General features: G+C 43.3%; 1 protein-coding gene across 1 annotated transcript in view; it reads left to right on the forward strand.

The window, feature by feature from the left end:
- Window positions 1-16483: 16483 nt before the first annotated feature.
- Window positions 16484-24772, forward strand: part of LOC142584178 (uncharacterized) — a 31536-nt gene continuing 23247 nt past the window's right edge. The window contains exons 1-2 of the mRNA XM_075694344.1: window positions 16484-16621; window positions 21168-21319. Of these exons, the coding sequence (XP_075550459.1) occupies window positions 16523-16621; window positions 21168-21319 (251 nt within the window). The 5' untranslated portion in view covers window positions 16484-16522. The remainder of the gene's footprint in view (window positions 16622-21167; window positions 21320-24772) is intronic.

A 24772-nucleotide genomic window follows, 5' to 3' on the forward strand; every position in this document is an offset into this window, starting at 1 on the left:
CTTTGGTGAAAATGGCCCGATTAAATCAACAGCGACCCTTTCAAAAGGTGTATGGATCAGATGCCCGATGCCCAGAGGAGCGACTCCTACTTTCCCTTTAGGGGTTGTCCTTTGGCATTGATCGCACGACTTCACGAAGCGTTTTACATCGCCGTGTACATCTGGCCAACAGAATTCTAGTAGGACGCGATCGGTTGTTCTCTTGATACCTTGGTGTCCTGCCATGATGCTCTCATGTGCCACTTCTAATATGCCAGATCTAAATACTTTTGGTATGACCACCTGCTTAAATATTCTGCCAGTGGCCAGGCGGTAAAGGCGATATAGCAGTCCTTTTTCTTCAACGAATTTGTAGCTGTGCCCCTTTCCAGAGTTATACGACTTCCTCACTTTGGCAAAACTATGTTTCAGCGTCGGGTCTTTGCGCTGTTCTTCATTGAGTTGTTCTTGTGTGACGTCACGTAACACAATTGTCGGAACGCACAAGGGACGAATCTTGCCTTGTTCTTGTTCTTCATTTTTTTCTTCAGCCACGCTCGATACATGCTGAGGCTTTCTAGGCGCCTTATTAAGCTTCATCCCTATCGACGACGACTCCTCGTTGCGAGCATCGGGGGGTTTCCAGTCAGAATCTGGATCATATGGTCCTCTGACGCCTGGAAGATTTCCCAGAACAAGGAACTCCAGCATACAGCCCTGTTGTAAAGCTAAGAAAAAAAGATGAAGCGTGGGTTCAGAAGCAATTTGCAGGCGCCTACTTCTAACTAGTCTAGGAACGTTAAGGCTTTGAAACACATTGACCATAAGATGATCCGAATTTCTACTAAATATAAACTTGGTAATGCATCATAGACGTATGTTCGGAAATTGGTAAATGTTGCTTTTAAACGGCCGTATACCACTTCACAACAGTTCATTAGAAAATTTTGAGCGAACGCTGTCCAATAGAATTTCCTGCAACGAAGCATCAAGGGAATGGAGAAATATCTTCCAATAAATAGAATTCTGAGTGACTGTGAAAGATGCGCACGCTTACCGCGCTACATCTTATGCTTCATTCAAACGCTATTAATAACTAAGCATAAGAACGCGAAAGTATCGGCTAGCCTTTTCCAGTGTCCGGGGAGTGGTCGAAGTCCGCTGGATTCATTATGCTTGGCTAATTTCGGTTTGGTTGGCTGCTGATGTCGTATCAAAACATAATTATTACTCTGACTTCTTCATTCTGTTGCGGAATGTTAAAGTTGTCCGTGATGAGGATTCTGAATTATTGAATGGTGTGCTGTAAGGAGTGTGCAATTTTGGTTGTGATTATTTTGGGCCTCTATGATACTAATGGCGGTGACGCGAAGCTGTCCAGGTCTGTAAATAATATCCGTTAGCTATCGAAAATACTTAACCTATTAGAGCATTGCCACGGTTTCTCAAGAAAATAGCACCCACAAGGTAGGCAACCGCATATGACCTTGATAAGTAAGGCTTATGGCGCGTGAAAAGACAAGGACGAAAGGAAGACGTGACACAGACATGCGCTATCTAACTAACAGAGTGTAGTTTAGCGACTGTGTGTGTCACGTCTTCCTTTCGTCCATGTCTTTTTACGTTCCATAAGCCTCACGATGTCCTACCAACAAGTCCAAATCACTGGTATACAACCTTGATAAAGCTGCCTGCCTGTTCTTGTCCTTCTCTCTCCATATTTTAAAGAATGGCTTTCTGGACAAATCATTTGTCGTAAAATGTGTATTTCAGATCCTGGCGCTTACTGAAAACCTGATTTAGTGCTTTCTTCTAAGGTTCCGTTTACAGAGCGTTACTAAATGTTTGGTCACTGATATTTGAAATTAAGTTTTTGTATTACACAAATACAGAAACACCTGTTGATCCCTTCAAGCATCAAGTTCGGTAAAGTGGTTTTCATTTACCAAGATTGCAGTGTATTTGAATAAGACGCATTCCACATTGCACACAAACGTGCCGTAGCGTGTCTGGAATTTGCGCAAAATTTCATACCAATGGCACTTTTAGTACTGTGAGGATAAAGGGATCAGTTTTGCGCCGCTTCTTAAACGCAATGCGCTGCACCGCTGTGCGTACTCGTTTTGTTACAAAGGCGCCAGTTAACGATTCCACTTTGAACTTCGCTGGTATGTTACCATTACCGCCACCCTTATTTTTATTAAACATTAAAAATTTTACCTCTAATCACTGTATTCATAAATGCATCGTACGTTCAAGCGCATGCTTCACTTAATCTAAATGACGCCTGCCATGAACGCGTAGAAAGAAACGCAATAAGTGTCCAGGACAGGTTCAGGCGAGGAGTCAGTTACATGAAGTAAAGCATGGGATTCAAGCTAAGCCACACTTCTGAATGTAAAACGAATCTTAAAATATTTTCTTTGGTGCAGGCTGCACCAAAGAAAATTGGCTAATTTGGGTTTGGTTGGCTGCTGATGTCGTATCAAAACAAAATTATTACTCTGACTTCCTCATTCTGTTGCGGAATATTAAAGATGTCCGTGATGAGGATTCTGAATTATTGAATGGTGTGCTGTAAGGAGTGTGCAATTTTGGTTGTGATTATTTAGGGCCTCTATGATACGAATGGCGCCAGTTAACGATTCCACATTGAACTTCGCTGGTATGTTACCATTACCGCCACCCTTATTTTCATTAAACATTAAAAATTTTACAGTAACTCTAAAATACTGTATTCATAAATGCATCTTACGTTCAAGCGCATGCTTTACTTAATCTAAATGACGCCTGCCATGAACGCGTAGAAAGAAACGCAATAAGTGTCCTGGGCAGGTTCAGGCGAGGAGACAGTTACATGAAGTAAAGCATGGCATTCAAGCTAAGCCACATTTCTGAATGTAAAACGAATCTTAATATATTTTCTTTGGTGCAGGCTGCAGTTTTTCTATCTAAATCTTGAGTTCACCGAATAGCTTGGGTGTCTGAAGGGCCTCCTTCCTCCATGAAATTTGAGTGAATATGATTTTTTGCATGACTCTCGTTCAAACTACCACGCTCGATCATCTCCAGTACTCGATTGCGCGCCGGAATCTTTAGCATAAACTTGAGCAGCAGAAGGTGGTATCACATTAATAGGATAACGATTCACAAGGATAACAGCGGTATAACTAAAGCTTGACCATGACGTCATGGAGGATATTTAATGGCGATGAGTGCATGAGGACGGCAGGACGATGACGAGAGTACAATGAAGAAGCGTAAATGACGGCAATGGAACTGCCATTACTGAATCGCGACACTGGTACGTCAGCGAAGGAACAAATACACAGGGATGACCTGATGATCATTCTGTTTATATAGTGATGGTATAAACATAGGCAGCATGAGGGCACAATAGGATGACGACGAATGTATGACGACAATGATGTGGCCACTACTGTAATCCAACCATATGATGACGATGGCTTGCCATCGGAATGCCGACCGCCGTATGACGGCTGCGACGTAGGATGGAATGACGACAATTTTGTGACGAAGATGACGTGATGGCGACGGCATGATGATAATGAGATGAAGCTAGAATCATGTCGATGGAAAGACCACGATGTCATCAATAAATAGCATGACAACCAATGCATGACGGCCACTGTATGACGACGACGCAATAACGACGACATATCTACAACGGTGGCACAATACCTATGAGATAGTGACAGTATAATTACAATATAATAGCATTGATGGAATGACGACCAGGCGCGATCGGTTGGTTTCACCGCCCATGTAACGAGGAGGGCAGTGCCATTTGGTAGACTTATAGTGACCCTAACCTCGTATGACCTCACCAAACACTCATTACTAATTAGTGGAAGCACCTTCTAACAACTAGCTGTTGCCTTTCTCACCTCTCTCGCTGCGGTCTGCGCCAACTGTATGAAACTGAGTAATGAGCTAACACTGAAAGAAACACACTATAAAAGTGTGTCGTTTAATTCACCAAAGGCATCAGACAACCATTGCATTTGACAATGTGGATAATATATTTGGCAATTCACGCTATTCTAGCTCAATATTTGTGGCATGGCTCAGTACTTCAGCATCCTTTTCTACTCACTTGGCAGCCCCAAAGCGTTTTGGCAGCCGTAATGTGCTTACGCGCAGGTCAGGGCACTTTGGGACTAATCCCGCCATCGGCGCCACCGCCCTCGTTCTGTGCCGCTATCGACAGCACAAGTGCGCCTTGCAGGCGAAAAGCTATTACTGCATCGGAACATGCAAAGTGCGTTTTGTTGCAAAAATGACAAAGCACTGTGAAAGCGTGATCGTCACTGCACTCAATCGGCTTGATGCTGCAACTAGCGCAGCCTTCTGAGTCCTGCTTTTGGCGTGGCCGTCGTGCGGGCCCGCCAAGAGCCTTTCTGCTGTGCTCCTGTGCGTTTATACTGCCGCGCCTATACACGGAAGAAATTTAAGCAGTGTAGACAATTAGTGCGTTCATTTAATATGTGTGGCTTAAAAATACATAAGAAAAATACGGAAGAATATACACGGTGGTTTTTTAGAGTAAGTTCACCTTTATCAAGGGCACCGAAAGCACTTCAGGCAATGCCACTGCTCTAGACGTATTCTGGGCTTGCGTGAAGAGTCAATAAAGGAAGCAATACGCACACTTGAACTTCATTTACGTCGCTTCTCAATAAAGCAACAGCATCAAACATGCACATTTTACCAGAACTAAGGGGCCCAATACAATCATGCAGCTCGTACTCTGTGACAAGCCACGAATAAAGCCCTTCAGTTTTTACTGTCTCCTCACTGTACAGGGGATGCCGAGTTAACTTTTAGCAGTGGTTATGTGACATTTTTTTCAGCGAAGCTGTATACCTCTACCGTCCAAGGAAGTGTTCATGTCGTTGTAAGCAAAATACTCCCAATAGCGTAGCTAAGGACACCTCCCCCGATCTTACGCTTACACACAGAATCCAACACGTCACATGGCACAACTCACAAGTTAACCTCGGCAGCGACCATTACATCATTACCATCACACTATAATTCAAACACAAACCCTTTGCACCCAAACGCCTCAGCCTTAACAATTGGGACAATTTTAGAGAGGCCCGCCAGATATCAGCTCCCACGAAGATTCAAGACATTTCAGAATGGGTTCAGCAACTACACTCAGACGCCCAGACGCACGCTTGATTCCAAGCTTCTACACATGTGGGAAGCCAAACAGTCCCTTCTCAAACGGTGGAAGAGGCAACGGTTCAACCGCAAACTAAGACTCAGAATTGCCAAATTAGACCTCCAGATCCAGGAGTACGCCACACAACTGGACTGCCAGCAGTGGGGCCAGGTATGTAAAAGTATGCATGACAACTTCGATAACAAGCGCACATGGCAGCTCTTGCGACACTTATTAGACCCTACCACATCGCGCACACATCACAACCATAGCATAAACAAACTGCTACATGCACACAAAAACAATCTGAACGGATTCTTCGACGACCTCCGCCATAAACATCTGCCTCCCGCTCAGAAGTATGACCTGCCGAAATACACTGGCGAACCCAACGACCTACTTAGCGCCGCTATTACGGAAGCAGAGGTTCACCATGCCCTCGCGACCCTACGCACAATGTCAGCACCAGGCTCCGACCTTATTAACAATAAAATACTCCGCAATCTAGACGACAACTCTGTCACAGCCATCACGGCGTACTTCAATCACTGCTTTGACACTGGCGCCCTCCCTAGTTCGTGGAAAGATGCCAGGGTAATTTTTATCCCAAAGCCAAACAAACCACTCAACACTTCTGATCTCAGGCCGATATCCCTAACCTCTTGTCCAGGTAAAACACTCGAACACGTCATCCTCAACCGATTCAGTAAATACATGGAGGACAACAATCTTTATCCATCGGAAATGGTAGGCTTTTGAAAATCTCTTTCATGCCAAGATATCATGCTTCGAATGAAGCATGACATCATTACACCCAATAGCAGTCTAGATACACAAGCAATTCTCAGTCTGCACCTCCACGGAGCCTTCAATAACGTTTCACATTCCGCTATCCTCTGAGAGCTTAATCTCATTGGGGTTGGCGGAAAGACATATGACTACAAATGTACCTTCTTATCCAACTGTACCGCAACGATACACATAGGCACAGACCAATCCATTTCATACGCTTTAGGTAGCTACGGCACGCCCTAAGGCTCAGTTCTGTCCCCTTTTCTTTTTAATCTTTCTATGATGCCGATAGCCAAGTATTGCGGTCTATTCCCGATCTCAAGTTTTCACTCTACGCCGATGACATCACTCTTTGGACGACTGGCGGCTCCGATGGAGAGATTCAAGACACTCTACAGGCCGCAGCAGACGCCGTCATGGCTCATGCTGGGGCTATGAATCTCACATGCTCCCCTCAAAAATCCGAGCTGCTTTTCCGGCCCCCACCAGGGGGCCGGAAAACACATGTCTAGTATAAAGGTAATCCTAAACCACATCCCTGTTACTAGAGTGGACAGGCTCCGGGTGCTCGGTTTACACATTCAAAGCAACCGGCTCAACCCATATACCCTACATACACTGCACACCACAGTCGATCACACCCTGCGTCTTCTAGGGCGAGTCTCCAATAAACATGGCGGACTAAAGGAGGCCGAAGTTCTCCGCTTGATTCAGGCCTTCGTTATCAGTAAGATTACATTCGCAACCCCATATCTACATTTCCTTAAATCAGAATCAAATAAGATCGACACTCTTTTACGCAAAATATATAAATTCGCTCTGGGGGTCCCCATACGTACCTTCACTGAAAGGCTAATGCTTATATACCACTTTCAACGCACTTACTGAACTCACAGAAGCCCACCTCACATCCCAATATAGCAGACTTTCTAACACCGCAACAGGTCGACACATTCTACAAACTCTTTCTATCACTCCGGCACCCATCATCAAGACTAAATACACCATTCCACACCACATACACGAGAACCTCTCCATCCCCCATTTCCTGAAAACATGCACCCTGTGCATCAAAAACAGCGCAAGAGGCAGCGAGCAAAGGCTCTCCAAAAACAATTCCCCACCTCTAAAGACGCGCTCTATGTTGGTGCCGCCGAATATGGGGACAGAAATCATTACGCAATATCAGTCATTAACTCTCACGGCCAGGTCGCTGCGGTCGCCTCCATTCCTGGCTCTTCCTCGGAAGAGGCGGAGGAAGCGGCCATAGCCCTGGCCCTCACAATTCAAAATTCATCAGTTATCGTTAGCGACTCCAAAGCAGCCATACACAACTTCGGAGCGGGTAGGGTCTCTAAGCTAGCCCTTTCTCTCCTCGTGGCCCATCCTTTCCATCAAACTGTGGCATTAATCTGGACTCCCGCGCATGCGGGCCTTGCCGGAAACGAGGCGGCTCATGCCATTGCCCGAGGATTTCAAGTCCGGGCTCAGGCATCAGATGTGTCGGACCTCGCCACGGAGGAGGCGCCGTTTACAGCGTGGGATCGACTTATTACTTACCACGACATCTGCACAAACTACCGATTAGAGCGCTTAACCTTTCCGCCACTCATGGGCAAATCCCCGCGTAGGTGTGAAGTTCTGTGGCGACCGCTGCAGACTCGCACCTTTCCGTCCCCTTACCTCCTCCACCGCATTCATCCCGCCATTTACCTTTCTCCCTCTTGTAAATTCTGTATCTCTCCCAGAGCAGACTTAAACCACACCATGTGAGGGTGCCCTAAGCACCCCCTTCCCTCTTTCCTCAAGCAATTAATATCTAGTGAGGAGCAGTGGGAGGCTGCCTTGCGCAGCTCTAGGCCCGATCTTCAGGAGGCCATCCTGGAGTGGGCTGAGAGGATAAAGGAGGCCTACTTCAAGTAGTTCCTCCTCCCACCCTCTATTCCATCGCCTCCTTCCCTTTAAAGAGGGATAAATAAAGTTTTTCATCATCATCATCCCCACACGTTGGCCGATCCCGGATATAGTGCAATGCCGGGCGACCCGCGGCGGAGGTCAAGAAGGCGTTAAGCACTCTCCATACGTGGGCCGATCCCGAAGATAGTGCAATGCCGAACCGACCCATGGCGGTGCGGCAGTTAGCCGTTAAGTGGCCCCCATACACAGATTGGCTGGTCATGCTTTTTCACAGAGTGGAAAAGCGCTGAGTTTTATTTTCATTCTGAACGTCACAAAACAGAACGGTGTGCACCCAAAGCACGATATTGAAAAATCAGGCCACATTCTCGAATTCATTAATAACAACTTAACGTCATTTGTTTGAACACGAATTCATTATGAGCAATCATTTTTTCAAGCCATCCTCTGAACGTGTTCCAGAATTTGTGACAGTTAAATATACGGAACTGTTGAGCTCATAGTGATAAAAACACCAATTATTAAATGACAAAAACAAATGCTTCAGATATTTGTATGCGTGATATTGCGTTCGCGAACTCTACACAATTCGCTACACACACACACACACAAACACACACACACACACACATGTATATATATATATATATATACGCAGGAAAGAGACGACGAACTTTTTGGGAGACTTCTTTTTCTTACTTAACGTTTTCGGCTGGTGGACCAGCCTTCGTCAGAGTACAGTACTTCGTCACTGTACTCTGACGAAGGCTGGTCCACCAGCCGAAAACGTTAAGTAAGAAAAAGAAGTCTCCCAAAAAGTTCGTCGTCTCTTTCCTGCGTATTTTACGTCGGGTCCAGCGTGCTGAACTTTGAAGAAAACCCCCATATATATATATATATATATATATATATATATATGTATATATATATATATATATATATATTGACACGTGTACTTGCCTTCATCGGGCGACACGTTTCACCGCCTCACAAATGTTATCGGACAGCGCAGGACGCGCTTGCTTGTATCGGAAATTTGATGGATATTATCGGTGGCTGCATCCACTGTCTGTGACCGAACCTTGTGTAATCTGATTGCATGTGTCCGCGATGCGAACAATGTAGAACTTTGTGGAAGCCGTGCGGGTCCCAGCGATTTGTCTGGAACATTCGACGATAGATGTATAAAAGCCGACGCGCTTGAACCGTTGATGAGATTTCGACAACCGCGGATCGTGTTCGCCGCTACCGTTGTTCTTTGAGTGTTGCCTGTTTTTGAGGGACCCGCCGTGGTTGCTCAGTGGCTATGGTGTTGGGCTGCTGAGCACGAGGTCGCGGGATCGAATCCCGGCCACGGCCGCCGCATTTCGATGGGGGCGAAATGCGAAAACACCCGTGTGCTTAGATTTAGGTGCACGTTAAAGAACCCAAGGGGTCAAAATTTCCGGAGTCCTCCACTACGGCGTGCCTCATAATCAGAAAGTGGTTTTGGCACGTAAAACCCCAAATATTAAATTGTTTTTGAGGGCACAAGTCCGCCCAATAAAACGCTCGTTTCGTTAATCTCAGGTTTGCTGCCTTCTGAACCGTCACTACCACGTGACAATATATATGTATAATAACGTTCCAGAACGCGTATATATATATATATATATATATATATATATATATATATATATATATATATATATATATATATATATATGTAAATACGCATTCTGGAACGTTAACATCGCGGTTGTTATCGAGACCTTCAAATTTCTGTCTCAATGCACTTACCAACCGCACGTCCCTGAGATTGAAATGAACATGACATTTATCTTGTATTAAATATGCGTGCAATGTTCTGTAGCCCGTGAACTAACGCCATGCACGAAGGCTGACTGTAATATTGGTCGACAAAACTAACAAACACAATTGTGTGGAGATCTTCTTTTTGCACAAAAATTCAAGAAGCCATTCATTGCAATAAATGAAAACAGTTTTTCACAAGCCAAATATAACTTTTATTTATGGCTTTCTGATCACTTCCTGAGTATATTTGAGGCAAAAACGTAGCTTGGTTTTATGTCTTGCTCGTTCAGGGCTGGCGCTCCTCACGGTAGTGTTTCACAGTTTGTGCACATGGCGCATGCTATTCTCGCTTTCCTATGCGACAAAATATGCAAGTGTTGGGCTGTGGAAGTGGCAGGCTGATAGAAACTGACTGATAGCATAAACATCACGATCATCCATAGCCTTAAGAGAGTGCTTGGACCTGGCGTGGCGACTTCGTTCGGGCCTCGTATGCAGAAGGAGCAAGCAAACACGCGTCAGAAAAATGGCTCCAAAGCGTGCACTCAGCGTAGAGGACTCCCCGGTCCGAAAGAAGCGTCGCACGGAACAGGAGAGTCTTCGATATGCAATGATATGTGGTACCCACAGCGAATATATGTGTACAATGTATACGTATAATTGTGATAATTATTTGAATTACGTACATCCCTTAAATTAAGTTAAAGTTTGACACTTCTGCCGCGATTGGATGTGCCACGTGAGGCAATGATAATGCTCAGCTCCCACAGATTAGGAAAAATGATGCACAGCAATGCCTCAAGTAAAGGCGCATCCCTGTGTGTTCTGCGGACTACGCAAACAGCAGTAGTGCCCGCAAGGAAATGTCTCGTATTGGACTAGCTGCTGTAGAAATTAAACTTTCGCTGCCAAGGTCACCGCTAATTATCGGCAGTCACAGCGTACAGCCCACAGTGCGTAGGATCCGCCAAGTTTCTTATCGTTGTATCAGTAACAATGACGCAGCTAGTACGAAGCTACCTTTGCATAAGTGCATCGTTATATGCACAACAGGGAAGCCATGATGTTTTCAATATTTCAAGAGCCAATATTTCTATGGTGCCTGTTTAAGGCAACTAATAGCTAGTACCTTCTGTCATGGTAATAAAGCTGCACAATAGGGCAAAGGCAAAATTATAATACCCGCCGTCAATTGTGCGTTATGACGTCCTGGATCGAGCGACTGCCATGTCATAAATGTTTTTTATATAATACTTTATCTTTCCTTTTGCTGCATGAAATGAAAGCACCACAGTGCTATAGATCACTTGCAAAACAAAATCATATCGTAGTGGACTTGCAAGCTGCGTATGCAAAGGTCATGCGAAGTATGTTATTGTGAAGAGAAAAGCAATCCTAAATGTCATCGTATATCATCATTTAGTTGTTCCAATGCGACGAACGAAAGTACACGCCCGTGAAACGTTCGCTGTCTGATATTGAAGTGATGACCTCCACAGGATATCCACTACATCAAATTTATCGGCTGTTCTTAATGATTCAAAATGTGACGTCCATTGTGCGTCTAAATACCTTGTTTTATGTCTCATTGCTGTCATTCTATCTTTTCACTGTTGTAACTTTGCTATCGTTAATAAACCGCGATAATGTTACCGTTTTCGTGTCATTGCAGTCATTGCCTCATCGTCTTACATTCGTTGCCGCACCTCTGCCGTGACATCATGGTGGTCGTTCCACTGTCATGATTGCAGTTTCATGACCCCGTTCTCGTCATTCCTTCGTCGTGACAAAGTCGTCATACTATCGTCATCACCTAAAATTGTTATCTCTTTGTCATCACACTGGCGTCACACCAACTTTCATCGAAGTTATTTCTTCTTCGTAATCCCATTATCGTCATCCCTGCATGCGCCGTCCGCATACAGTCGTCGTTCTACCATCACGGTCACGGAGAAGCCTGACGAACAAGGGTCATAGCAAAAGGGTCCGATCAATGAGACAGTGTATGTCACATATAGCTGAAACACTTTAAATCCCAGAAGTATCTGTACAGATTCTAAAGAAAGGGACCTTCGACAATTCGGTGTGTCACTACGTGGTCGCTACAATGTTAGAATGTTAACTGGATTACCTTTGAGTCATCTTAAGATGAGAACTGCTGAAATTTGCCGTCCATCTTCAGGATGCTGAAAACTCTGGTCAGCCTTGTTTTTCGGGCATTAAGACCTCGGATTCCTGGAGGTGTTAGTACTCAGGGATAGAAGGACAATCCGACGTTTCAGTGGAGGTAGCGCTGTAAGTTTGGCAGCTGCCCCGCCTGTCAAGAAGCGGAAGAATATTAGCGGTGCTGGGAATGAAGACGGAGAACAAATTTCAAGAGTGACATGATGTCACAGAGTCGGATCAAATTGACCGATAGATAAACGATATATGCATTGCCACGGTGATGAAGAATAGAGAAAATTTTGGCTGATGGGAGACTCACTGCAGAAAATTTCTATATACGGTCTTCAGTTGCTTTCACTATCTTTACTGTGCATCCCCGAGAGGAATCAATGTCAAAATTTTCAGTACAGCCGGTTACTTATTTCATGAGAAGAACACTAACCTAATGGCATTCGTTCACAACATTGTGTTGCTGCAGGAATATGTATATTTTGGTGGGATCATGGAAAGGTTTGTGGATAGCGCATCAGAACAAGGACACAAGCAACGAAGATGAAGATGAGTGCAATCAAGAACGAAAATTTTACTTCCGTGATAGGTCCTCCCACGTGCGCAGAGATATCAGCCATGAACATACACGTACTATTGCGAGGAATAGGAGTGTAACACGTGAACGCGTGGCAAATGCCCTGGAAACTGAGTTAAAGTGATACGCGGACGGTGCTGTCGAGAATAGAGTGGAACGCAGGACGCTCTTCCGCCGATAGTTCGCACTTCCTCCGCACCTGTGTTTGTCGAAAACGGCAGCTTACAGCGTTTCACTGGAAGCCGATAGCGGATTAGACGGTTATGTGCCCAGTAACTTAGCGAGTCATTTTTTTCAGTCATGGTTTTATTTTCAGAGCCCAGCCCTTAGGCGACGGTTCCTGTGTTTAGCCTAAGGTATCTTCAGATATACCCCAATAGGACCTGATGTATATATTATGGAGCGCATTGTGTCACGACTTCCGCACAGACGGACAGATTTTGCGAGGAAGTAGCTCTCGGATACTTACGCTTTAAGATAGTGTTGCTTTCGACCAGGCGTCAGTGCACAAAATTATCACTAACAGGAATACCAAACAGCTGTATCAATGTGCGCTGGCGAAGTGAAGTTCCGCACTTTATATAAAGAGACGCATCGTGGGAGTACCAGCCGGTATTAGAACAGCGTCCCTCTTTCTACTTTGTTTGCGACGGTGGTTGCCACGTATCGCCCATAGCAGGGTTTCCGGCTATCTGGCACGCGCTGCTGTGTACCCGAATATTGCTCACGATAGCACATGATGGCATGAAAAGAATCTAAATCAGGTACATCTGGAAATCACAAGAATAGCTAAATGACATAATGCAAACGTGCCCAGCTTTCATGCCCTGCTCAATTAATCTAACTCTAGAGCGGACAATGACAGTGATATTTTGCTCGTAGGTTGGTCAACAGAAAAGAGGATTTGCTCTGTTTCAAATATTAACATGGCACACTCGTGCTTATCCCTATCTGTAATAGTGGTATCATATAAAAGTGGGCAGCATGGCCGGAATGGACACGTTTTGCAATGAAAATCAAGAAAACCGCTACCTGATAAACTCTGACACTTCTTTCTGCAATGTCTCAAGCGCTCATTGATAAATCTTCAGGTTTGGCCTACGTAGCATTTACGACGTCACAGCGTAATACGATAGACCACCTTCCTCATTTGCTTACTTATTTCGCTCAAGGTACTTAGCCTAGTTGGAGCTAAAAAAAGAACTCGCACGTCAGCGCGAGTTCCTATCTTTTCCAGGCTATATGATACCTGGTGTCTGTATGGAATCACGGCTGTTTTCACCTGCTCACGGCCGCTAACTCTGGCATTTTCACGGGGGCAACTTCACGAACGTTTCTGTTTTAGCAACACCTCCGCCTCCGACACCAACAGACGGTTAGGATGACCTGTCTCCTGAATACGCGCTGACGGCTGCTGGACACTGGATCTGATTAGGAGTGGGCATGATTGTTTAAGGGCTATATTGAAACATATGTTATTTATGCCTCTCTTTACCAACGTCAAATAGGCTGAATGAAGTTGGATAAGAGGTTTGTTAGCTCGTGGGCTGTAATGCCACAAGGTCCCACTATCGGTAGAGATGAACTGCACGTCAAGAAATCGGAGCTTATTGTCGACAGGCACTTCAAAAGTCACGCCATGAGACCTCGAAACGGTCGCAAAAAATCGTAAAGGTCTTAACACATTTCCGTTCGAGACATTTACTACGGTAATGTAGAAACACTAAATATCAACGACAAGTCTAAAAGCTCCCTGAAAACCTGGTAGTCCCATGAGGCGCACATACGTGTCCCTATATCTATGTGCAAAGCATAGGTTCCTAAGGACGGGAGCTAGGCACGACTCTATACAAGTGCTTTCCATCCACAGGTGCTGCCTATTGCTCCAATGTACAAAAGTTGACCGCCGGAAACGCAAAACATTTACGAAGTATTGTACTGAAACACCTGCTCTCTGTGAGAAGCTTGTGGCGCCATTTTTGTCAATACAATCCTCGGCACATTGAACAAGGCGATTTTGCGGGATCGAATAATATATTTCTTTAGCTGCCGCAGAGAAGGCCTCGAAGCATTTTGTGGAGTGACACCTAACAAAATGAAGGACTTCGACATAACCTTTCACGAGAACCGGGTCATCAATCTCGAGAAGCTTCAGCTTTGAAAGGTGGTACATGGCAGCATGTTCTGCCAGGCGGCCGTTTCGGAAATTTTAACTCGAAAACGAACATCGTGAGTGTGCATGTTATCACTAAAATGACACCAAGCGCTTTCTTATCTGATTTGGTATACTCGCTTCGAGGCGCGTATCGGTGACGTTACAAGATCTAATCAGGCGAAAGCTTCTCCTGATGGTGTCTCTCAGGCGTTCACATGTTCATTTATTTGTCTATCACCCTGTTACACCCAGGCGTGACGAGCTAATGCGATGGCGCCTATTTTGGTGGAAAATTAGTCATTAATGCGGTGACGTCATCGCATGTGATGGTTGCTATACAGTGAATGGGTGTGCATGTTTGTTTATGTGGCCTCTTGAGCACATTTCGCATTTATTTTTGGAGCAAAGGGGGTTTCCAGAACCTGGGAAAATTTTGGTTTTTCTAGTGCATAGGTCTGATGACAGTGGGAAAGCGGTGAACTATTATCAACTAAGAGGTGAAGTGGTAGACTGTGTTGTACTTTTCTCCAGCTTTTCATTTGATGATTTATAACATTCTAGCCCATGTGGTAAACATGTATGTTGTCAGTGAGGTTCTTTGTTTTATGCTTAAAGGTTACTAGTATCAACACCAAAAATGTGTTTGTGTATCAGTAAGCTTATAAGGATATAAGGATATATATATATATATATATATATATATATATATATATATATATATATATATATATATGGTTTACCCAAGGGTTGAATTTTTGAGCCTGTTACTTTGAATGCGTTCATAAGTGATCTCGCTCCTTGAAATAAAGGCGCTGACTAGTACAGTATGCAGACAACATAAAACTGCTCGCTAAACACGTTACAGTCGTGTTCGAAAAAGGATCATTAATTAAGTTGTGGAGTCGTGCAGCTCTAATGGCGCACTCATACAATAAAAGAAACATTCTGATGGATTTTTATATAAGAAAGACTGCATTTTTTATTTAGCTCTGAAGTCAGATGGTATACTTTTGAAAAAAAAAAGCAATGTAACGAAAAATCTAGGTGTTCATTTTCTATGTAACTTAAGCACGTTAACCGTGTCGTAAGTGCGTCTTGTATTGTTCTTGGTTTAGTATCCTGCATAGCCCGTGGTTCAAGCAGTAGTAATTGTTTCATGAGTGCAACGCAGACTTTGAGTATACTTTTCTATATGTATATGAGTCGTTCGCCTTATTAAAGTCGCACGAGAATCCTTTACAGGTTCAACGCGAGAGCAGTCACCGATTGGTTCTGAATTAAATGTCAAATGCTCTCTGAGGAAAAAATATGGAAATGTTCAGTTTTGACGGGGCGGAGCGCAAAACTTTCGGTGCCCATAAAAACACAAAGAACAAGAAACAGCTCTGTGAGCTGCATCATTCCGTTACCAGTGCTTGAATAATTTATTAGCCATTATTACAGATTTATGCCGGACATTGTTGCGCGGTTGGACCGGCAATGACCAATAGTGTAGATTTGATGCAGAAGCATTTAAAGCCATGCGCCGTTTTTGAGAGCGCTGTTGACCTTTCGTTTTGCCGGAAAAGTCCGCTTTCTTTTTTTCGAGCTTTTCTGACTTCAATGACGCACTTTCTACGAAGCTTCCACAAGCTGGCGTCCAATGCTTTTGGATTCATTTTGTCGATGTTGTCAAACGTCATTGAGAATGGACATATCTTTTAGTGTACATTCTCAGCACATAAATCAATCTTCTTTGTTGAAGGCGAGCACGAGCACAAGGCTAAACGATAATAAAAACTCACATACCTAGGAAAAGGTGAATTCTCTTGCTCATGTGTGGTTTAGTTTATCGTTAGGTCTAAAGCGCTTTCTCGTTCATATATATACAAGCTTAATATGGCCTATTCGCATATCGCTAGAAGGGCAACGTGTGCACTGAGCTCTTCTGCACGAAAACAAAATGCGCTCCGTAGTCATCTTCGTGCTCGCTGTGGCTTCAGTACCGGCCGTATGCTTCGGCAAAAAGAGAAGCGGCAGCGATCCTATGGACGCCTGGCGCGTAAGTACGCATATTTGAGTTCACCTCCCGCAGCATTGTTTAGCATTTCTTACAGGTTGCAAGTATTCAAATCATATTGACTGGGGGCCCTACAACGTAAAAACTATTCCAATCTGATTTGGTGCCAATACACTGACGTTAAATATCGGTAAACACAGACGCAAGCATAGGCCGGTATCCCGCAGGTATGTTTCAAAAGCCCAATCGAAAGCGCTGCTCGTTTATAGGACGTCATTTTTTTAAATTTCAAAGCGAGTAGCATTGCCTACATTGAGTAGCTTTTTTATCTAATTTACCCACAAGAGGCGCGGAGCACGCTCAAGTGGACAAGGTCTAGATGGGGTTGAATCAGCACAGCGCAAGCAGATAACCGGCGTCAGGACAGACAGCTGGGCGTGTTGGTTGAGCATAATCTAATGTGAAATGCGCTAAGACGACGGCGAATCAGGAGAGAAACACAAACACAGGGCGCCCCTTCCAAGAATGTTTAAGCAGAAAACAACGTTGCTATTTTATAGAAGGAGCGCTATGCTAGTTCATCTGTACGCATTCACGTTCAGGTAAAAGAATTCTTTTCGCGATAATTGATTGTCGGGATTGCAACTGTAAGCCAAATTTTTAGGCCTGCCCTGTGGCCACAAGCCGCAGTAAAAAGTTTCGATGAGTAATTGAGGCGAAAATAAATATTCAGGCAGGTGATAGTTGCGTGAGTGTTGCATCAATGTCATTATTGCAAAAAAAAAATGCTTTTTCTTAAAGGAAATGTGCACAGCACTCGGATGGCAGTGGTTGTATTAAGTTGTGGCGTTTCTTCCTGACTAAAGATTGTCGGAAGTGGCGCCCTGTGTGGGTGTTTCTCTCCTTGTCCATCGTCGTCTTCGACGTCAAACGTATGAGATATAGAGATGTCATACCTCATATATGATATATATTAAATACGGAAGTATTTTTATTAAACGCAAGTAAATTTATGCTCCCCGGCAGCTTGGAGTAGGCACGGCTAGAGCGGTGGGCGGGCCGCCATGTGCTATGGCTTTTTGAATGGGGTAGTTTCCGGCTATTCTGAAAAAAAAGAAATCTGCGTCAATTTCTCAGCTTGAAGACTGTATCAAAATGTTACATGCTACGTTGCGCATACACATGGACTTAGGCAAGAAATTGAGGTGGCAGTTTTTCTCTATGGCGCAGTAAGTCTCGCACCGTGTTAATGTGATAATTTTGGACCGAGGACAATTTTATAGGCGCAATAAAGAGTCGACTTTTTTTGCAGTACTCTACAACGGCAATGCACTATTTTGCGTTAACACAGTGCCCTGATGAACGAAACACTTTTCAAATGGACGCTTTCTTTGCGAATTCTCACAAAAGATCCCTGCACGTGCCAGTTGTGTACTGCTGAGCTATTGCTGAATGGTTCGCATGTAAAAATAGAAAATGTATTACGTTCGCGATGGTAGCTTTGAACATCAGTCCCTCAGCACACAAGCCGGATTCTAACCATTAGGCTTCAACTTGCGCGTTTGCTGCTATCGTGCCATGGCTAACTAGCTCTTAAGATGATTGTCTTGTGGGTAACATTGCGTAGCACCGGTGAGTACAAAAAACTCACGAAGTCGATTGGATGTCGAAAAATCCCATTTTATACAGCTTTCAACGTACATGATGTGGTGTACACAAAGGCTTTAGACACGGCCTTGCTCTGACATACAATAATACAGAAACCAAGACAGTGTTCGACGAGATGTGTTGGATCTGGTATATCTTTTTTTTCAACCGTAAAATAAACTGCGTTATGGTGTATGTACGAAAGAGAGGAAGGAATGACACAAGACTTCTGTCTTCATTTACTTGCTAGCGTGTGGAAGCGTTGTTGATTTGTGCGCTTAAAAGCTAATCTCTTTATAGTAAAGAAGGTAAGTGTTATTTCAGAAATGAATAAAGTATAGCCTGTCAAGCGTAATAAACGATAGTCTCTTTGAGGTAAGACCGAGCTGTGGGAGGCCACATAAATATCGGCTTTCACAAGATATTAACAGAATAATGTAAAGTGAACTCTCCCATTGTGTTTTTATTTTCAACTATTATTTTGTATTTAGTATAACTGTAAGCAAATGCATCAATAATCGTTTAACGTGTACAGTGTGGCCACCTATCAAACACGAATCTCAAATATGACTGCTCCTTTTACACGAATGGACATAGTGCATTTCACTCCTAGTTTTCTTAGGGCATTAGTATGTCTAGTATTTTTCGCCGTGCAATGAGACATAAAATGTAATATATCAACTTTTGATTCTTGTTCTACTTGTCAAAATGGTAATTCGGTAGTTGTAGAGATTCATGAGGAGTCTACATCAGACGATTGGACAGGCTGAACAACACAAAGGACATCATCTTTTAACCTGGAAAGATTAGGACACTGTCCATAAGATATCAATAGAGAGAAAGCAAGTAATGGCAATGCAAACAAGTCAGTGAGACGAGTGTGCAGTTTACTACCCTACACCGCGGGCGAGAGAAAGAGGGAAAAAATTACTCAATCCTAAAACGATTCCTTTCATCTGTTTATTCGTGGCGCTAGTATTTATGCTATTGTGCTTGCGAAATAGCAGATATTCTTGTTTACGTGCTTCCTTGCGTTTTTGTTTCTCTGTGACTCCTGTGTCCGAGTCGGTTAGTGCTGGGTTTCTAATGCGGCACTCGACAGAGATCTCATTTGCAATTGGCCACTGTCATGTGGTGTGAACATATAAGCTGTCTAAACAATATATTTATTTGCACGCGAACTCAGTGTGCATGAACGTCCCGCTGTATTTTCTTTCCTATTTACTTCTACTTCTATTGGGAAACTTATAAGAGTATCTAGCTTGTAAGAAAAAAAGGGGTATCTGTCGCCAGATATAGGCACCAACCTTTCCCAAGAATATTCAATCAAACGGATGTTTTCAATAATGTACACCATCTCAGGATATATATATATATATATATATATATATATATATGTCTGAGCTGGAAGGCCCTCACAAGTGTTAAAACATACCACCTTTCAATATCCTCAATGCGAACGCAAGCCATTCATCTCAAGGTTAATCGCCAGGAATGATGGTGTTATGGATGTCAATGCGCAATAATTACCGGGAGGTATCGCGTTGTGTATTGGTTGACAAACGCCTCAGTAACATGTTACCAATTTGTGCTGATATCGTGTGCGCGTAATCGCCTAGTCGAATGGTATGCTTTTATATTTCGCGTGATTTCTCTCTCAGCCAGAAAAAAAATAAAGATGCAAAGCGTATTAGCATACATACTTCCCATCACTCGGAGAAAAGAAGACAAAGACGAGCTGCACAAGGGTACTGGTCGTGGAACAATTGTTTATAACTATATATCATATTCATGCGCACCATGTACTGCTGCAACTAAGTGTAATAACTTAAGCAACCTAGCAGCCCTGCTTTAAACTTTAGTGACGGGAAGCATGCCTAGTTAGAAACATCTCACTTATTATTAAATTGAATTTTATTTCGCAACAAGAAAAAGTTAGGAGGAGGACCGGTAAAAGCTGCAAGAACAGCTTGAGGAGGCCCGACCCCCTGGCACACGGGGAAGCATAACAGTGTGCGGCTAGGGGAGTATGACCTACTAAGAGGAAACACCTGCAGGAGTTATAAACCATCACTTGAAAAGAGGGATTATACCGTAGTCATCCCTCTCGATCTCTACAGCCCCTAATTGTGATCTTGACTAATTAAATAAAAAATTGGCTAAATAATTATAATCATGTAATTTGATTGCATGCAGTGAAAATATAACTGGAAGTTTGTCAACTGGAAGTTTGTCCACTTCACTCCCTATAACATAGACTTGGTTCTTCCCTGGTTGAATAATAATCATCATCATACTGATCATAATCACCATCACCAATATCATTTATTGCCCCTTAAGGACTCCTTTAAGGGTATCACATAAGACGGGAGGGGGAAACGTATCAATAAACACTACGGTCATTATTATCCAATGACTACCTTATTTACACTACGGTAAGCAAAACTTAGTATTCATGCTAGAAGACGGTGGGTGACAAAACAAAAATAAGGTACAAACCTGTAGTAGAACCGGCAGCACAAGCGGCAGTATAACAGAGCAGTTTAAAAGGTAGACGTAACAGTAACGGTGAAGTAGTGGTAGGTTAAGGGCTCAAAAAACATGACAATAGCTCCCTAAATTTATCATACGATTACGCGATTCTACAATTATACGATTCATACAAATCATACGATTGTACGATTCTACCTCGAAACCTAAAGTACTGGTAGCATCGCTCGAATAAACATGAAGGACAGAATAAGCGGTTCCAGCCACAAAGGCTCTGGCCTAAGTGGTATTCACAATTAGACGGCTGCGTTCACTATTACGGCCAACATCGTGAGTGGCTAGAATATGCATACTTAATGTAAGACGGTTCTTGTGAATACGGGCTCCGGATTTTACTTCGTTTGAATGATCACGCTTAAGATGCCATCTTTCTACTTTATTCAATTTGCAGACTGTTGCCAACCTGCCAAATCTGGTGCTGGCTGAGGCAAGCGTTGACGCACCGCAACTGAGGTGCCTAACTGCTGACCTTACATCAAGTGACGAGGATGCCGGGGAAGCAACCTACACCTGGCACGTGAAATCCCCCAACAGCTCAGAGCGGTGAGTGTAATTTTATTTTGTAATCACTTTTGTGAACCGTTAAACAACTTCAAAAAGTGAAAACAAAGATGCAAAAGTTCTTGCCCCTTCCAATTGACCAAGCCCTGGGCCCAGATGATTGAGTATTACAGTAAAATCAGAAAAAAGATTGCATTCATGTTTTGAAGTTGTTCTTTAGACCTAATATCTACGTTCCAAGTCATACAAAAATACGTGAGTTACCGTTTAAACTGGCTAAATACCAGCGACGAAAAGTGGTACCACCAAACGCCTCGCGTTTGTGTGCGTTGAACTTGCAAGGCTTATTTTTTCTATAATTTTCAAGGGAAAGCTGCGATTTGAGAGCGTTCATAGACTGGTATGATTGACTTTTCAAAAGCTAGCTTGCAAGACAAATGTATGTGGTCTTGAAAATTGTATCATTATATACGTGGAACATCTCACTTGCTAATTCATTATGGTAGTTTCTTGATTCATAGGCACATAATATTCATAGCTGGATATATCCGGATGATAAAATTGATCAAGCGTCTCTGATGATACATACAACAATGAAAGGACTTGTATAGAATTATATACAATCATTGAACACAGGACCGGAATAACCTTGGAATTAGGGGACTGCAGCCTTTGGCGCCTTACTGCTGGGGTGCTCCACAAGAAATGCTAGCTTGAGGGGCCTCTTAACAATAATAAATTGCAAAGCATCGTGGAAGCAGTGTCTTCGACAAGAATTCTCCAAAAGGGTTTAGGGGTGCCTGAAATAGAAGCAGAGGATGGTGGGGTACGAGAAGGCGACCTGCCTTTACTTTACCAGCGATCTTAAGAGACCTTCCCCTCTTGCGTTCGCCTCCATAATTACGCGGCTTCTTGCTGGTATACGGGCAAATGGTATGCTGTATATGCAGAGGTACTCTAAAAGTCTACGCTTAGATTTTTGTCGCCTACAACTCGTCATTACATTTTTTCTGAGTTTGCAAATTTGTGACAAATTTCACAATTAATTTATATCGCCGTTTCCGTTGGACAGTGAGCTTTAGATACCAAGTTAACAGATGAACCACAATTTCTCCAACTATGAGTTTTGCAACCATTATATGAAGATCCAAGTTGTTCATTTATGTATGCTCATAGAAACATAACCTTTTATGTCTATATTGTTTTGGAAACAGAAGGTGACATGTGTAACTGTCAAATTATTTCACATCTTTGTCGATCGTCATGATCTTTCATCGTCATAACTACCGTCCCCATCACTGGGGTCCCAAGGAACATTCAGCCTGGGGCCAGTAATGTTCTGGTCCCTCAGCGATTCAGTGAGATGGTTCTAGACGTAATGTATAGAACGTTGGATTTTTCGCACGTCTATCGCGTTTACATACATTGTGTTATGTAAGCGGTGCGATTTGGTTATCGTGAGGGGCCAGAACACTGTTGGTGGTTCGTGGCAGAGTGGCGCAGGTCTAAGCAATGCCCTTCATCAGCAGCATGAACAGCTGGCCCGAAGCGTCTTTTTTTCTCAGTGTATGCACTGTTCACTTGTGGGTTCATTGGCATGTTTGATCGCGCTAATAGCATGTGGTGCGCCAGCGCCATTATATCTGGTGTGGTGGGCATCATTTCTGGATAAATTGCAGTCAGTGAGTGCTCAACTCAAGCAGTACGGCGTCTGAGAATCTGCCAGGCTACTCCGATTTACTCCGATTTCACGGAATAAACTTTTATGTAACACTAGTAACTGGTACAGCAAACATTCTCGAAGATCATATGGGCTTTTCTTCCAACCTGTGGCAAATGCAGTTTACTGCAAAAGACTTAAAGCAATTGTGTTCATTGAGGGGACCTATGAACAGCTGTCTCATTACCAGAGTATGACACAAGCTAATAAATGTTTTTGAGCAATACTTCCATGTTTAAATTAACTTTTAAGATTCCCCTTCGGCAACTAAGGTTTGGCAACATTCGGGAGGTATGTGGTTAGCAAAGTACTTTGTAAATGCAATATTACGGACACTGCGATTGAAAGATTTTAATGTAACAACTTACACTTTTGTCTTACACTTATTTTCTGAATTGATGGCGGAGCATACTAGACGAAATTCTATAAAGTAAATTTCGAGGCTGCGCTTTATAAAGTGGTGGTTTGCAAAAACTTAAAGTATTCTTCATGACGTGACCAAGAATGGCAATGCTAAAAGAGGCACGCAAAGTAAAATATGCATGAACGGAGAACACGCCAATAGAATAACATAAAAATCCAAAGAGACGTCGAAACGAGCCGCACAACCACAGTAAGCAATTGCGTAAAACACCTGCTCTAAACCTTTTTTATGTGTGGTACGCATCCTTGGTAGAATAGGGACGGGTTTATTTTCAGAAAAAGAAAACATTTCAGTTTATTATCGAGTCCTTATAAACAAGAAGATCCATGATTGAATAATATCAAGAAAGCTCTCGTTCCGCTAAAGTAAACACCACACAGTTTGTAGCACATTTTCTACTGCTGCAAAGGAGCATTGTACTTTGTGGAGGCACCAAATTACATTTTAACTACTAGTGCTGTCTCCCAGACTTGTAGGTCGCTTTTGTAGCGAAGCTGTTATTGTAAATAGAACGGTTCCAAAACATAAGCGTAGATTAGAAATGTAAACCCAGAAGTAAACTTTAGAATTGGAAGCAATCTCTTGAATCACAACGGCAATGCGAGGGCGAAATTAGAAGCGTGATCGATTGTAAGGTCTCTTGCAGCAACGCAGCTGTAAAAAACACACAAGGTACGCCCGTTTTTTTGCGCCGTCGCCAATGGACTGTGTAAGCGGAATTGAAGCTTCTCGCCGTATATCACCCCAGGCGAACTCGTAGTCCCAGATATTCGAGCCATAAAATTTGTGCTGTGGATGTGGATGGGAAAATAATATATTAGGGAAATGGGTAAAGGCCATTCAGCTGCTTAGATGGTAGTATCCTTCTACTAACTGAGGTCATAGGCATTTCAATAGCTCAGAATTCATCTTTAGGAGTTTCCATTATCGATAATAAGGGAACTGATGACAATGCAGATAGGAAATTGTTATGGTTCCTTTCAAGCCCGAGGGCCTTGAATAAAATTTCGTGGAGGTGTGGAAGGAGGTAGGTAGCAGTGGCAAACGAGTGCAAATTGCATGTGAAAGCCCCAAATGCAATAAAGTTGTGAAAGTATAGGGAGGACTAAAGCGAGAATTTGCACCATCTCCGTTGTTGTTCAACTCCGTTGTTGCTCTCTGTTAAAGTCGGAGAAAGGCGACTGCAAGGTAGTGAATTAGGTTTATACTTATCCTACATCCGTGAAGGGAAAGGTTGCAACAGAAGTTCTTTGTTTTGATGTATGCGAAAGACCTAATGCTATTAATGGTTGATGCAAGGGATTTAGATACACTTACGAATATCAGTGGCAGTTCAGCGACAAATATAGGC

Source organism: Dermacentor variabilis, chromosome 6 (genome assembly GCF_050947875.1).
Source record: "Dermacentor variabilis isolate Ectoservices chromosome 6, ASM5094787v1, whole genome shotgun sequence".
NCBI lineage: Eukaryota > Metazoa > Arthropoda > Arachnida > Ixodida > Ixodidae > Dermacentor > Dermacentor variabilis.